A 16453-nucleotide genomic window follows, 5' to 3' on the forward strand; every position below is an offset into this window, starting at 1 on the left:
GGGACAGTGTCTTCTGGGTAAGAACATGTCAAAGAACTTTTTCAAATGCCAGAGACTGCCAGATGAGTTACCACTGGGTCTCTGACAGCCATCAGCTTTCTTCTCATCCCAGCATCTAAGCTGCTCACTACCACCCAGACACCTCCCTGCAGTCAGGGGAGGGCTCTGGGCCAGCTCTGTGACCCTTGTGGCCATCTGAGCACCAGCACTAGCCTGAGTGCTCTGAATGCAAGGTGGCCTCTGGGAGCAGCTGCCTCTGCACAGATTTCCAAAACACCTGCTGTGCAGAGAGAACTAGCGGCCCTCCCCCAGACACCCAGGGATCCAAACACAAACTTGCCCTTACTGTCCTCCCACTTTGAACCCCACCAAGGTTCCTCCTCTTCCTCAAGTTGCCAACTTGGCCTAACTAACAGAGCCCTCCACCACCTGGTTCCTGTGATTCTTTGCCTAGCTCATGCATTTTACCAAAATGGGTTGGAGGGAATGGTCACAAGGTCAAAATTGAAAATTACAAAGTTACCTCTGGCTCCTTTCCATGTCCTGGTCTTCTCTTTAACTCCTACTTCTCATCATATCACCACGTCTGGAGGATGAAATTTAAGGTATACAGGAAAAAGGGCACGAGCTCAGGGGTCTATGCAGGCCTGAGAAAGAACCTGATTCCATAGTGCTCTGTAATTTTAAGTGATATATATAAGTTCTCTGATCATCATTTGTAGATTCAAGTTCAAGGAGAAGTTTAGAGATAATATTGTTAAGTCAATAGTACAATATCAAATATACAGTGGATGCTTAATACCCGCTAGGTATTGTTCTGACTCACTTATCAGCAAAGTGTCATTGCAACTAATAATGCACCTCTAGGCAGCCAGTTGACTCTGAGGCTGGCCTTCCATCCTAATGAGTGAAGCAACCAGAAAGCTTACTAAAGTCGGTGCTGTGATATCCAAAACCACTATGAACTTCACTACCGTACACTGTGTCTCAGTGAAGAACCCTGGTTCGAGGGGCCAGGGAAAGGCCAAAGAATAGAATGTGAGCACAAATGGCCTAACTACTAGTCAGGTTTCTGCAACAGCACTGTTCCTCATAGTCCCAGTGGCTTATGACCAGCGTGTCTTTCTCGTGCAGATATCTGTAGGTGGCTGAAGCAGTTCTGCTTCAGGTTCAATGTGTGTCTCATGTGACTTCCACAGCAACTGGCAAGTGAGCAAGAGGGGTGAGCGGAAACACATGGTACCTCATGAGGCCTGGCCTGGAGTTTGTATGCTGTCACTTCCATACACATCCCGTTGGCCTAAGTGCCACCTGCCCAAGTCCAAAGTCAATGGGATGGAGAAGTATACCCCTCTCTTCAAGGGGAAGCTATGGCAAGGGCAAAGACAGAAGAATAATTTTAGACAAGTGAAGAAAACTACCCCACTTCTCTAAAATGGGTAGGATCCAGAGGCTGCAAGCTAGCAACACTTATTCCCCCCAAAACTGCAACTTACTTCCAAGATCCTCTAGGCATATGTGTGTCCAAATATCTTTGGACAAAGGTCAGCATGTTGGAGGCCACAGAGGGGAAGAATGTGGAGGTGGGCCATCAGGGTACAACGAAAGCCAATGACTCTAACAGACATACAATGATATCTCACCAGGCATTGGACTTAATGGAGAATGATGCCTACTATGTGCGAAGCACCTGGCTGGCCAGGCCGCAGGGACATCTGGACATGACTCTGAGAGGGTGCGACCACCACCTACAGTTCTATCTCACTTCCCTTTTACTGTGGATTCCAGTCCTCTAGCTACAGGGCTTTGCTAGGTGCTGGAGACACAACTTCACTGTGAGAGTCTACCCCTGATTTCAGAGAGTTGTTATCCAAAAGCAAAGCCATAGAAAGCTACCAACCTTGTTTCTAAAAAGTAATACTCTGAAAGCATTTATTTGAGACACAGGATGCCATGGTGCTAAAAATTAAAAAAAAAAAAAACAACTTTAAGTGATCCCCCATCAAATGAACATGGTAAACTGAAATCAGAAAAAAGAATAAAAACAAATAAACTGAAAATCTTTGGCTTCTGAAGTTGCTTCTAGACACACCGCCCAAACATCTTCCAAAAAAGAAATTAATTGAAAATTTTCCTCCTTTCAAGATCAATTATAAAGTTACTGGAAGTAGAATCTGACTATGTCTCAGGATAAGAAACATCTGTGTGAAAACAGAAATAAACCATAGAACACTAACACATTCAGGTAGTTAGAAATATCTAGAAAAATCAACTGACATTTTTCATTTTATGATGTTTGGCACAGTAGAGAACTTTCAACATACATGGGCTTATTTTCTACTTAACTGCGTGTTCATATAGTTTACAAAATTTATTTATAGGCATATCCCTGGCTTTATGAAAAATACATATCTTTAAAAAATATTGAGTACAGAACAAGCGTTAGTAACTGCAACCCATCTAGAGGGAGTTTCGGATAACCTTTCACATGTTCACAATTGGTTGCATGGGCTCAGAGAATATATGAAAGACAAACACACTGTGCTCTAGAACAAGGTAGCACTTAGTGAGGAACGAGGCTAGGCATGGAAACCAATAAGTAAACCAAACAAGCCATGAGGCAGTGCTCCTTTAAAAAGGAGCGCAGACAAGAAGCACAAGAGCATCGAGGCTGAGAAAAATCTCACTTTAATAGCTCATAGACTTGTGGAGTATGCCAACATGTTTTCTGGGAAAAGCTACCTTTTTTCCCCTAAAAGCTCTAACATGAGCAGGTGGGTTCTAAGAGAAGGACTCAGAGAACACGTAAGCAGTGAGAAAGAGCTCAGATTGCACCTCTGCCCCCATCCTAGGAGTGAAGCTCCATGGAGAAGACATGATCCCAGGGATCACAGTGGCCATAGATTCTGCCATCAAAAATAGTCCCAGGGTAAAATCCTTTGGAAAAATAGATATGCAAACCAGAATCCCTCTTTTTTTGCCAACATACGGATTTAAGTTATTATATTTTCTTGAGGTAAGTGTCCTTTTCCTGCTTTTGCAGAGGACCATATTGAGGCAATATAAAAATGAACCACCTTCCATGATGGATTTTCCAACATGCCCTGTTCACAGTTTATTGTTTTGATGGTATTGGTTGAGCCTCTGTGATACACCAGGCCCCGGAGACACAGAAGCAAAACAAGTCAAATCCTTGTCCTCATAGACCTGACACCCCAGGAGGTGAGCAGCTGCCTCGTCCCAACAAAGAGTGGGCTTCCAGATGCTTCTACTCCTAATATGCTTCTTTTCTTCATGGAAATTCAAAACCAGACACAGATGGAAGAAGCTAAAGGTACCCAAGAAAGTTTGGGCCCAACTCCGTGTCAAGAGCAGGACTGTGTACTATAATCAGGAAAGGAGGTGGTCCTTGGACCCAAAGAGCTTTCAAATTTCAGTTTAAGGACAATAGAAAAGATTTCCAAAACTACACATTTATTCCTTTACACATCTCCCTCGCCCTCCTTTCATCTCTTCCCCTTTCTCTCTCTCTCCCTCACACACACACACACACACATTCTTACAGCATCCCCCCAACCCCAAGAAAAGTACCCCACCCACACACACCAATAAACACATCTATGCAAAAGTACACAAATACACAAGCTATACACCATAGGAAACCTACATAAAGACATGGATGCCATATTTTCAAGGACACACCAAAACTCAAATAAACCTATGACCCTATCTTGCCTATAAGAGAATGGCCATGACTACAAGCAAAAACACACATGTAAAAACACTTTCTAACAGAGGCTAAGGTTCTCAGTCCAGCTTCCCTGGTTGTTGCTATTGCTTCTATAAAGATTCTGAAGAGTAAACCATTGGTAGCCAACTTCCTATATGTCCATGTAAACAAGAGGGCTCAGTTTTAAATAATTATGTCAAAAAAATTGACAACTGTGCTCTTTGCCAGAACACGGATGAATAATTACAATGCCAAGAAATAATTAAGCAATTCTGACTGTCGATTCTTGCACTGTCTCTCTGATGCATAGGGCTGGCATGCCTACCATGCATGCCCTCCTGGACAGGCCTCCACACTGCTTTGATCTACATTTCCTGGAGCAGGCAGTGGTGGGGCAAGTCAGAGTCTGGTCATTATAGAAGCTGTTCTTGGGGGGCTATCACCTCCTGTATGTCCAACTTGGGTACTCTCTGCATTGACAATGCCATGATCTAATGGCCAATATTTTTCAGAGTACATATTTTCTTTAAAATTTCAGGAAATGAGCAAAGCCTAGCTGTTATAGGACCATTCACTACCCCCACACACAGAAAGCAAGACTAGAAGAGCTACTGCAACATTAACTATCAATTCCTAAAGAATGACAGCATCTTTTTGTAGAACAATCAGAACTCAGACAGAAGGCAGCTTTTAAACAACAAAAGCCAGAAGGCAGCCATGAAGGAGAAACGTGTCATTGTGCGAGACACTGAAAGCCGACTCGCACTTCAAGCGCCGGGCCTGCCAGGTACTGTTATCAAGCCTTTGTGACTTAGGGGGTTTATGAGTTGCTGGATGAGTCTGCATTTGCATCAGCCGAGAACACCCAGACTGCCCATTTCCTACCTCCAAGGCAAGGGCTGTGATTGGAGAGGCATTTGCCATTTTCCCAAATACTTTATGTCAGGAATAAAATGAAAACAGCTCCCCAAATCACAGCCCCCTTGATCATCCATCAGAGCATTCTGCTGAATAAGCAAAACAGACTGCCACTGCTTCAGAAAGGACAGAAGCCAACTTGAGATTCTGAGTCTGTGATGAAAAATAGGTCTTCACCAAGCGTGCTCAGCGCAGCGTCGGCAATTCACCAAGAGGAAATTGCTCTCCACTTAGGAGCTGACTCCGAGTGTACACATACCTCCCGGAACATACATATGTATATATACACAGAGATGGAGTGCATATATACACACCTGCAAGGAACAAACGCATGTCTGTACATACTGTGAGCAGGCGAGAACCAGCCTTAACACCAATTTATTAATTCAGCAAGGAGCTCATTTGGCTCCTTTCTATCTGCAAGAAAAGTAAAAGCGCATCTCTCTGCAAAAAACAGACAAAAGGGAATTGTCTGCCATTCACAAGAGGCATGAGGGCTAGATATGAAACTGGCAACACATAGAAATTCTCCAGTACACTTAAAGGGTCACGGGGTGAAAAGAACACTACATGGGGCAGCTCAGACGGCCGAGATCTCATCCCAGCTCTGCCTCCAACGGGCTTCGGGGCCTTAGGGAACTATATCCTCTCCCTGTTCCTGCATCCATAAGAAGAAAGCACAGACCAGAGAGTTTTGCAGCCCTACCCTCTCCAGTTTGAAAATCATGGGACTCTACAAAAGGATAGCCACCAAAAGTCCTGATGCTTTGTCAGAGTGTTTTTGTCTTTCTCCAAATATTGATAATTAATGGATATTTCAAAGCTTAACACAGTTAGTAAAGATAGTAGAGTCAGTCACACAAACGAGCTGATTCTGTAAGTGATCAGAAACTGACTGGGAGCTCTGACGAGCATTTCTGTCAATGGCGCTAATGACTCAGAATCAGCCACTGCTGGATTTTAAGGAGCCTGTCCCTGCTTTCAAAGGGAGGGGATACCTTCAATTCTCCCCCATATCTACTCCAGCAGAACAGTCCTGCTTTTGCCTGTTTTCTTCACTTAGGCCTTCCTTGGAGGATCTGTTGGGACAGAGAGATGCACAGAGGGAATGGTGAGCTCAGTGCTCCAGGAATAAGAGATGAAAGAATGTGGGGTCTGCAGATAGACACATGGCTGAAGCTTGGGTTTTAGCAATTATGAGCTCATGACTTGGGCAGCCCAGACAGCATCCCTAGGCCTGAGTTACCGCATCTTTGCAGTAAGTCAATGCTCCCTTCCTTCCACATTCGAAGGTTATGTGAGGATGCACATACCTGGACACAAAAGAACGTTAGAACAGTAGTGGACACCACTGATACCCCATTCCAATATGATGGGTATTATCTTTATGACCTCCCCAGATTTCCAGTGACAGTAGAGAGCTTCCATGTCAAAGACAATGAAAACAAGAGAAATAGTATCTATTCCATAAAATGCATGCATACACAATGGTGAGAAATGCAAGATGTGTGGGAACCCAAGATATTATAAACACTCCATTTGTTGTATTTTGGTTTGGTGATACTGGCTGTCTCTAGAATCTTTTAACCAAAAAAAACAAAAAAAAACAAAAAAAACAAAAGGAGGCCAAGAAATAAATTATTTCATTTGAACAAAATCACAAAAGCTGGAATAACTAAAGGCAGTCACGAGCAATACATCAAATCAGTGTCTCCATAAGGAAAACCGTTAACACTTTAATAGCTATGAAACGAATCACTCAATTAATTTCCCACATGCTGAAACAGGTAACAATACATTTATCTGCCAGTATTCTACTCTCCATATCATATATTTCCACAACTGTTAGCAATTTTATTCAGCATAACGGGAAATAAGTTGCACCTCATGGATTCAGGGAAAGAAAGTGGCCTGAGGTCTGCTGCCAGCTGAGTGACTTGATGGAAGAGGTTTCATTTTTCTGTTTTGGTTCTGTTTGTTTTTTCCTCTTTCCCTCTTAATCATTTCCAATGCACGTGCAGAGTGCTCCAAGTCCATCAGTGAGGACAAATGAGACCTCAAGGATCTCTGCGCCAAAGATTTCAACACACAAACGAGGATCCCACAGGAAGTGACTGCAGCTCCACAGAGCTCCAGGACATGACGGACCTCCAAAGGAGCCATGAAGTCCATTCCCCAGCCTCAGGCTTCACTGAAGGATCCTAGCTCCTCCCAAGCCCATGTCCTTAATAATCTTGTGTGTGAATCCAAGACCCCAAGCCAAATCTCCCTTGCCTCACCAGTGCTGTCATTAACATGACACCACATTCAATCCCCTGGCCTCAAAGCAGACTCAGTTGGTGAAACAAAGGTCAGTAAACAGCATTCGCCTGAGCTCTGGAGAGCCAAATGAAGGACGCACACATCAGTCTCAGACCACACTGTCAGAAAAATTGCCTTCCGTGCTAACAGTATTTCCAAGTGCTATTGAGCCCTCACCTGTGGACAAGAGACAAGCACTCTCCCCAAGCACCCCTTGGCCCCGAGAAAGAAGAGCCCCCGCTGAGGCACTAGAGGAACCCTACCTACCTGGGAAACAGTACTGTCCGAGGCTCTCCTGTTTCTCCTTCCTCAGCTCCAGAGTCTGCAGTGGTCTCACCTTGTAAATGAAACACTTTCAAGGAGGCCTGAAATCCTCCTTGCTTCGAAATTCTCCTTGATGCTGGGAACATCATCACAGGCTGTGTATGATGCTGCTTTATTGGTACAAGAGCCATCTGTCTGAAATCACCTTACCAATCACTTTATAATACCAACAATGCCCCCCACGAGTCCCAGGAAGACCCAGCTTATACCAAATTCTACTTCTTGTTTGGCCAATGGTGTCTCCATGGATGAAATCCTAGTGCATTCTGAACACACAGGAGGACTTCCTCCAGCCTTGAAGAGTACCCAACAGGTGAGGCATAAATCCTCACAAAGAACAAGAGAGTAGGGGGCTTACCTTGGGCTTCACCACCTTCATGAATGCCCCTCTGACCAAAGCTTCCTCTCGTTCCTGTTTGGTTACTTTCCGAGCATCCAGAAACTTCAAATTGGGTAGTTTGTGCAGAACAAAGCATCTGGAAGAGAACAGTCAGAGACAGCTCAGGAAGACTGGGGTGATGGACTTAAAGGTTCATGCAATTTATCTGATGTTCAGGAAACTATATCATTAAGTCTTCAGAAGTTTAGACCTTGGCTGCTGCTTCTCCCCTCTTCTTTCACAATGAATAATCACTCTTCGGGGGAATCCAAACAGTTCTGTTTTATACAGATATGCAACTAAACTTTCAAAACATACACTAATGGTTGTTCTTGACTCAAAGGTATACTCACAAATGCACACCTGGATTCACCAATAAGACCCTATCCATGTATTTACCTTTTTCCATTCTGGAAAATGGACCCAAAATCTTTGATACACAAGAAATTCTCAGAGAAAATAACCTACAACCTGATCATACCATTCATATTACTGTCATTCTTATGGGTCATCTGTATTATTCTCATCTCTGAGAGAACAAAAAAACCTTCATTTTGAAGCTGAGACAAGAGACTTTAATTTGCCATCAGGACAATAACAACAACCTGGACAATTCTGGGATATAAGTAAGAACATACATAGCTGAGAAATTGCTTCCTTGAGGGATCAGACATACATGCTGAGGACTTTTTCTCATCATCACTGAGTTACTTCTACACTGGCACTATGAAGATTATCTCCATCAAGGAGAAACCAAGGGGAGTTGGTTTCCAGTGGACATCAACAGCCCAAATATGCCATATGGTCTCCCTGGAAAGAGTCTCTGGGATCCATTACCATCTTTAAGGATAACTGAATGACTGACTACTTGTGTGATGAACTATCTTTAAGCAGGTGTATGGAGTTGACAAGAAGACTCACCTGGTCAGAAGATAGGTATGTAAGCATATAAAAAATGATACAAAAAGTATAGACACCTGCCTGTAGCTCCTCTTCCTTAGGGACAGTCACCGACCCAGATGCTTTCCACCAAGCCCTCACACTCCTTCAATCAAAGGAGCATTTGTTTAGACCCTTTCCTACTTAGGAAGAAAAGGTGGATATCCAATGTCAAGAGCAGTAAGTCACATCATCTCCATGGGAATCTGACTTTTTCTCCCTGTATCCAGCATCCTCAGTATTCATTCATCTTTCCAAATCCCAACCCTCAAGAAGTTTTCTCCTGCATCCCCAGCCCACACTGCTTTCTCCCTTCTCAATACTCCAAGGAGGCATTTTTACCCCTCCCCCCAGTCTAACACCATATTATTTTCTAATTGTCCTTCAGTTAATGTCCTCACCAAAACTATAAGCTTCTTGAAGACAGGGACCAATTTTTCTTTCTCACTCTCAAACCATTTTGGAAAGAAGCATCAGAATGGACACCGTAAAATACCAGTTCATTTCAGTTGCACAAATGTTTCTTAAGCACCTACTTCATGTCAGGCCTAAGTATACAGAGGTGATTACAACATGGTTCCCGCTCTTTCAGTTCAGTCCAGTCACTCAATTGTGTCCAACTTTTTGCAACCCCATGGGGGGCAGCACACCAGGCTTCCCTGTCCATTACAACTCCTGAAGCTTACTCAAACTCATGCCCATCGAGTCGGTGATGCCATCCAACCATCTCATCCTCTGCTGGCCCCTTCTCTTCCTGCCCTCAATCTTTCCCAGCATCAGAGTCTTTTCAAATGAGCCAGTTCTTTGTATCAGGTGGCCAAAGTATTGGAGCTTCAGCTTCAGCATCCATCCTTCCAATGAATATTTAGGACTTATTTCCTTTAGGATGGACTGGTTGGATCTCCTTGCAGTCCAAGGGACTCTCAACAGTCTGCTCCAACAGCACAGTTCAAAAGCATCACTTCTTCAGTGCTCAGCTTTCTTTATGGTCCAGCTCTCACATCCATACATTATTACTGGAAAAACCATAGCTTTGACTAGACAGACCTTGGTCAGCAAAGTAACGTCTCTGCTTTTTAATATGCTGTCTACATTGGTCATAGCTTTTCTTCCAAGGAGTAAGCGTCTTTTAATTTCATGGCTGCAGCCAGCATCTGCAGTGATTTTGGAGACCCCCCCAAATAAAGTCTCTCACTGTTTACATTGTTTCCCTATCTATTTGCCATGAAGTGATGGGACCAGATGCCATGATCTTAGTTTTCTAAATGTTGAGCTTTAAGCCAGCCTTTTCATTCTCCTCTTTCACTTTCATCAAGAGGCTCTTTAGTATTTCTTCACTTTCTGCCATGAGGGTGGTATCATCTGCATATCTGAGGTTACTAATATTTCTCCCCCGGCAATCTTGATTCCAGCTTGTGCTTCATCCAGCCCGGCATTTCACATGATGTACTGTGCATATAAGTTAAATAAGCAAGGTGACAATATACAGCCTTGACGTACTCCTTTTCCTATTTGGAACCAGTCTGTTGCTCCATGTCCAGTTCTAACTGTTGCCTCTTGACCTGCATACAGATTTTTCAGGAGCAGGTAAGGTGGTCTGGTATTCCCATTTCTTGAAGAATTTTCCACAGTTTGTTGTGATCCACACAGTCAAAGGCTTTAGCGTAGTCAATGAAGCAAAAGTAGGTATTTTTCTGGAATTCTCTGCTTTTTCTATGATCCAACCGATGTTGGCAATTTAAAGGCTCTAATATAAAGGGGAAGATGGGTTCAAAGACAGGAATTAGAAATTGGCATAGCTAAGTGCCAAGTTTGAAGTTATGTACAAAGTAGCTTTTCAAACACAAAGAAAGAAGAATAAGAAATCTTAAGAAAGCTTCAAAGAAATAAGCCCTAAAGCAGTTCCCAAACACTAAGCTTTCTTCTCAGTGCAAATGTTACTTGAGGTGTGAGCAGGCCTCCCTCCTCAGTGGAGCCTTAGGTCCCCATGGCCAGCACCCCCAGTTCATAGGATGGTCTCACATCATCAAAGGGCCACACATATGCTTGTCCAGGTGAGATTCAGCTGATCACTCAAATGCCAAATAGCTCAGAGGTTTCTAGTCACAGCCTTCCTATGACTTAAAGTAAAAAATACTCTAAATTCTTTTGTGGTGTCCTTTTCCTGCTCAGAAACTTCCACACCAACATCTGAGGTCCTAGAAATTTGACTACCTACTTTCTGCTCTCTCCCTGGCCTCAAGCTACTCATTATCTTCTTTCTTTCTCCCTAAGCCTCTTCTTTCCCTCTCCAAATGCCACCTAAGCTTACTTGAAATTAGACAAGTTCTACAAAGGCCCCAGTACCTTTCTATCCTCCAGAAGAACTCCCACTGGCCTCAGTCAGTGTCAGAGAAAACTTCCATCTTCTGCTTGTAGCAGCAAAGTCTTGATGACAACAGATTCTTTCAAATAAAGACACGTACAGACAGAAACAATATGTCAGGAGTGACGCTCAAAGGAGTAAAGACACCCACTAAGTGTAGGGTGGGAAAAGATGAATATTCAGGTGAAGAAAAGTCAGTATTAGAAAATCAGCCAATGTTTAATGATGGAATGAAAGATGTCTTCACGGGGCTGGCAGGAACCATGGTGACAACAGACAGCATGTTGTCATTTCGCCCCACTTTGGATCACAGCCCTGAAATCAAAGGAGAGAGAGAGAAGCGCTAGCTTTTAAGCTAGTTAAAAAATTTTAGATGACAAAGAGCTACTGTTTTCAGAGCACTCTTCTTTCAACACCAAAGAAACATCCATGAAACAGGCTGCCAGTTACCCTGAAACTAGGGGTGACCTGACTCCCACCCAGCTGGTCAGCCTGGATTTCCAGGTGGTTGATGCCTAAAGATGTCTGAGAGACACTAGGAAGGCTCGTTCCAAATAGTTCAGTATGAGACTCAGCTCAGGCCTCAGAGTATGTCCCTTAGGAGAGGTCTTCTTTCACTTATTTACACATTCACCCCCCAACAAATACTTAGAAACCACCACCTGCCAGGAACTGAGCTGGGTGCTAAGAATAGGTGATGTGCAAAACAGACAAGGCCCCGACTTTCAACGAACTTACATTCTAGCCCAGTGGGTCCCAAACTTGAGGAGGTGACAGAATCCCCCAGAGGCCTTGTTGAAACACAAATCACAGGGTCCCTCCCTAGAGTTTCTGATTCACTGCATCTGGAATGAAGTTTCAAATTGACATCTTAATAAGTTCCCAGGTAAGGCTGATATGCTGCTAGGCCTGCTGCAAATCACTGTCCAAGTACAAAAACACCACAAGGATGAATAGTTTTGGAATTATGAAGTTGATAAGGAGGCCAAGTGTATCCTTCCCAGTTCAGCTAATGGTCTGTCCTGCCCCTGATGTCTATGGCCCCCAGTGCCCAGACAGAAACCATATCCACCAGAGCTTTTTTCTTGCCCCTTGGTGGTTTGGTACCAGCTCTAAACCAGCTCTGACAATGCTTAGTCAGTGAGCTTGCCTGTCCCATTCTGGTCTTGGGAGATCTATTTCCCTTTGTTCTAGGTCATGTCAGGGTGTCAAAAGCTGCAGCTTCAATCCTGAGTATAATACAAGTTTGCCATAAAAATACAAGAGAGGATTCCCGAAGCCATAGAATGAAGACTTTTACAATATCAATTCAACCCTTGTAAATTTAATCCAGGGTTATTTGTTGCACCAAAATCTCTTTACTGTGATGTATTACTTAGTTACCAGGGTTATCACAGCCGTATCCTAAAGTTGCATAGTACATAAAACATTTCAGTTAACAATGCGGGAAGGTTAACTCCCCCAGATAACCTGCAATCACCAGGGCTAGTCCAGATGACATGCCTCTGTCAGCTTCCACGAGCTATTGATGGTTCAATCAGTTTGTTTTGAAGGTAAAGTACAACAAAAGGGCAGTAAACTTATTCAGACTGTCAACAGGGGCTATTGGGAATGGGGCTTGCAGGTAAGTAATTCTGGGTGTTTTAAAGCTATTATCAAACAGCAATGGTTGAAGGAAGAGACAGCTACTAATAACACAGAAGGCAGCCATCATAAACCACTTTATGGCAGAAACCCCCGTCCATAAATCCTGCGGCACCCGGAGACAGCTTCAGATTTATAAAACTGCTTGTTAAGCCAGGGCACTGCCTAATGAAAAGAGATCCGTCTAAGTTCTAAGGCTCACATCCCCAGCTCCAGAGGGCAATGCCAATTTTCCTGACCTTCCCAAGGTGGTTGGGAGAAAGTCTCAGGGCCGGGAGGGGTGTGGTATGAAGTCAGAGGCCCTCCTGGCTGTGACATGGAGGGTGAGGTTACCCAGAGACCAGGGACCCTGGGAAGGTGTTCAAAGAACCACCTGTCTCTGCACACAGATTCTCGAAAAGTGAGACCCGCACACAGCTTTTCAGGTTCTCTCTCTTTTCATAAAGGAAGTGCCATTTCCTGAAAGAAATCCTCTAAAGAGATGCTTACAACTGGTAGGGGGACAAAGACAACAGCAGAAAGGCTTCTTTGGTTTGTTTGTTTTTTGCTCCCAAGTCAGTTTTATCTACCAAAAGCTCTGGCATTTTTCATCTAGACTTCAAAGGGAAGGGAGGATGCTGTCTCCTGCCCACATCTGCTCCCCTGGGGGATCTGGCTGCTCCCCAGGCCCTCTGTACAACCACAGGCACACCGAGACACATCTCCTACATCTGCTCCTGGGGCTGGCTGCCATGCTTCTTCTTCTGAGACTCTACCCGAGAAACACATTTCCAGATCCCAAGGGAACTGCATGTGGAGTCACGGGAACCTTTCCCACCTCCTTCCCTTTACAGCATTCTATGCTTCCTTCTATTGCCTTTGCTGCCTTCTTGCTCTCATGCATAGGAAATGGGGAGACAAGCTGGGGGTCACCCCCCACTTGGGGGCCCCTGAAGGCAACAATAGGTGATCCATGAACTGTTCTCGTCCTTTCACAAAGCTTAACAGAAAAGCGTGAACACGCCAACAGAACATCAAGCTTTTTTGCTCTGGATGGCATCAACCCCATTTGGTAACACTGCTTACCTCATGCTGATCAAAAACGCTGATCAACAGCTAAATGTCTCTGACTAATTTTTAAAAGTCAGCAGTGGCTTAAATGAAGCTTACTGAAGAGACCAAAGCTTTCAAGTGTATGTGTTGGGGGGGAAACAAGAGGGAGGTCTTCCCAACAAAAAGCGTGTGGACTCGCAGGGTAGAGGAAAGAGCCCAGACTCTGGGCTTAGCTTTCTGTGTGATCTTGGCTCAGTCTCTGCCACCTTCCTGAGCTTCAGTTTCTCCATCTGCACCATGAAGGGAGTGGGCTAATGCTGCCCCAGCCTCTTAAGCTTTAGTTTGCTTGCTTGATTTCTATGTGCCTCCAAGTTAATCTACAATAAATACATCCATAGTCTCCTCTCTTTCATATTGCTCCAATTTTCTTGTCTCACTACCCCCTCACACCTTCAGGTAAGGGAGGATGGTGAGGAAAAGTCAATAAGGGCCACAGAGTAATGAACAAACACTGTGAGTGAAGAGATGACAACACTCTCCCTCTAATGAGCCGAGGTGAGCTCACCTACAGCATTAATGAACGCCTGACAACCAGCCAAGGCCAGCTGATTTCCCTCACAGTTCACCGGCAGCACGTTTGAAGTCTCAGTGCAAATAATACACCCACAGGACAGACCAAGGCCCTCTACAGAGGGGAACCAGCAATTACTCTGTGGGTTTCTGTCACTTTGATCTCTAGGTCGTGACCTTTGCTTTCCTGTGATCTTCAAAGCCCAGATTGCAGATTAGCTGGAGAATGCTCACTGGGTTATGTAAGCCACAAGTTTTACGGCTCCTCCACGGCTGGGAAATGGTGGAAGCCCAGGACGGCCAGCAGTGGATGGCCGGTCCCTCCCTCCTGCCCCTTGGCTGAGTGTGACAGACACTGGGCAGGCGCAGGGCTGCTCCCTGGGAGGGAACAAAGAAAGGGCGTCATGTTTTAAATAATTTCAAGTTGTAAGGAATACAGAGGTGCCTACTGAGGAGGAGGGAGGAAGGAGAGACCCACCAGAGATTGGAATGGCAGGAGACAAGAAAGGATTTAGTGACAGAAGGATTTAGTGAAGTAGTGCTCAGAGCCCAAGAGACCAATGGCCTTGTTTGATGCATGAGGTCTAGCACTTGTGTACCTCGACCTGAATTCCATCATCTTTCCTTAGCAAGAGAAAAGACTGACAAAGGAAGACAAGAAATAGACCATACTGGGCATCTAAGCGCCCCATACCTGATTCATTGTCTGGCCAGTATTCAAGTCCATGGGAGGCCCCAAGGGGATCCTCAGGATGATGGTGGTCCCCCAGCTCACTCGGCTGCCTCACTCTCTTCCTGCCCCAATCCTGAAGGCTGTGGCACCTTCAGGTCCAGCACCTCCACTCAACATGAACCTCCATTCAACACTCACTCCAAAAAGCAGCCCAGTGCGTGCACACAGCAGAGCCGGAGCAGGTTTCAGCGCCTGTAATAACATGGCAGTGGGCATATTTCGGCCATGAGCTATGACGAATGGCATAAAGAAGCCCCAGGCTCGGCTTTGCTCCTGTCCCAGCAGGACCAGGGCACCTGAACAACCTGGTAGTATGTTCATGCTCACATACAGATTTAATGAGGCCGTTTTACTGTGTGGACGTGTGCCAAGAAAATCCAGCTGGGCACGCAGGGGGTAAGTGAGGAAGGAAAAGGGGTGATGTAGGGGGAGGGGAGGAAAGAATCCACAGAAACTGAAGCAGCTCTGGGGTCATTTCCAATAGCTCCATAAATCTGGTCACTTCCCATTTCTGGTCCAGTGGTTGGCCACAACGTGACCTAAAACTGGGCTGACCTCTCTGAAATCAACATCTCTCATGGAAATGAAACAAGAGACATACTTGTTTTGATGTATGGCTGGGTGACATATTATAAATATTACATCACATAACCACAGAGGATGCCAATCAATAAGAATTTTTTTTAGACAGCACTAAATGAACCATGGGTTCTTGCTTCTGAATACACTCTTTTAAGTTTCCTACTACTGCTTAAATGATTAATAGAAGACATATTGTCAGAAAATGTACTTAAAGTGAAAAACAGTAAACTGTAGAAATATCATTCATTTTTTCAGCAATTTTATAGTGAAAATGTCTCATAAATTTGCATAGAGGCCCTACTATTAGGCTCTCAGTAACAGCCTGAAGGAAGGCCGACCTCACGCTTTGTGGATGAAGGGCCAGGAAAATATTTTACCAAAAGGAAACAAAAGGTGGCTACATTGCTTTGTGGAAACTCAAATGCCACAGGAACTTGGCATTCGGAAGTCTTGTTGTGAAACTCTAAAATTTCTCAGGGACAAATAATGCATAAGCTCCAGGATGAATAAAGGAGGGCTTTTTACAGACCACAGAACAGAAATGCCTCATCCACCCATTCACCTCATCCAAATGCAAGGGTGATGATGCTTGTTAAACCAGAAATTAAAAATAAGTAAAATGAATTAAAAAATTAGAATTTCCATAGAATAGGCCTATAAGTCTGCTCATGCAGTCAGTATGTCACTGCGTGGGCCCACACTGAATCCTCCTTCCACTGTTCTTAGTTCCCGTTTGTCTCAGAGGGTGAGCATCTTGCCAGTGTTGTGGATTTTCTAAGGTAATTCTGACCAGATGTGATTCCAGCCACATGTGGCCCCTAGAATCCAGTTCCTCATGGCAATCTTGACATATGTGCAGTAACACACAGCCTTCCCTACCCCAGCCCTCAATGGCTTCTGGGGTAACAGATCAGAAATGAGGAGGGTGTGATTGAA

General features: G+C 44.5%; 1 protein-coding gene across 3 annotated transcripts in view; it reads right to left on the minus strand.

Moving 5' to 3' along the window:
• LRMDA (leucine rich melanocyte differentiation associated) overlaps nt 1–16453 on the minus strand; it is a 1119641-nt gene that overhangs the window by 465280 nt on the left and 637908 nt on the right. For all 3 annotated transcript variants that reach the window (XM_043476453.1, XM_043476454.1, XM_043476455.1), the window contains one exon: nt 7632–7749. In XM_043476453.1, the coding sequence (XP_043332388.1) occupies nt 7632–7749 (118 nt within the window). The remainder of the gene's footprint in view (nt 1–7631; nt 7750–16453) is intronic.

This window comes from Cervus canadensis, chromosome 8 (assembly GCF_019320065.1).
Source record: "Cervus canadensis isolate Bull #8, Minnesota chromosome 8, ASM1932006v1, whole genome shotgun sequence".
Lineage (NCBI taxonomy): Eukaryota > Metazoa > Chordata > Mammalia > Artiodactyla > Cervidae > Cervus > Cervus canadensis.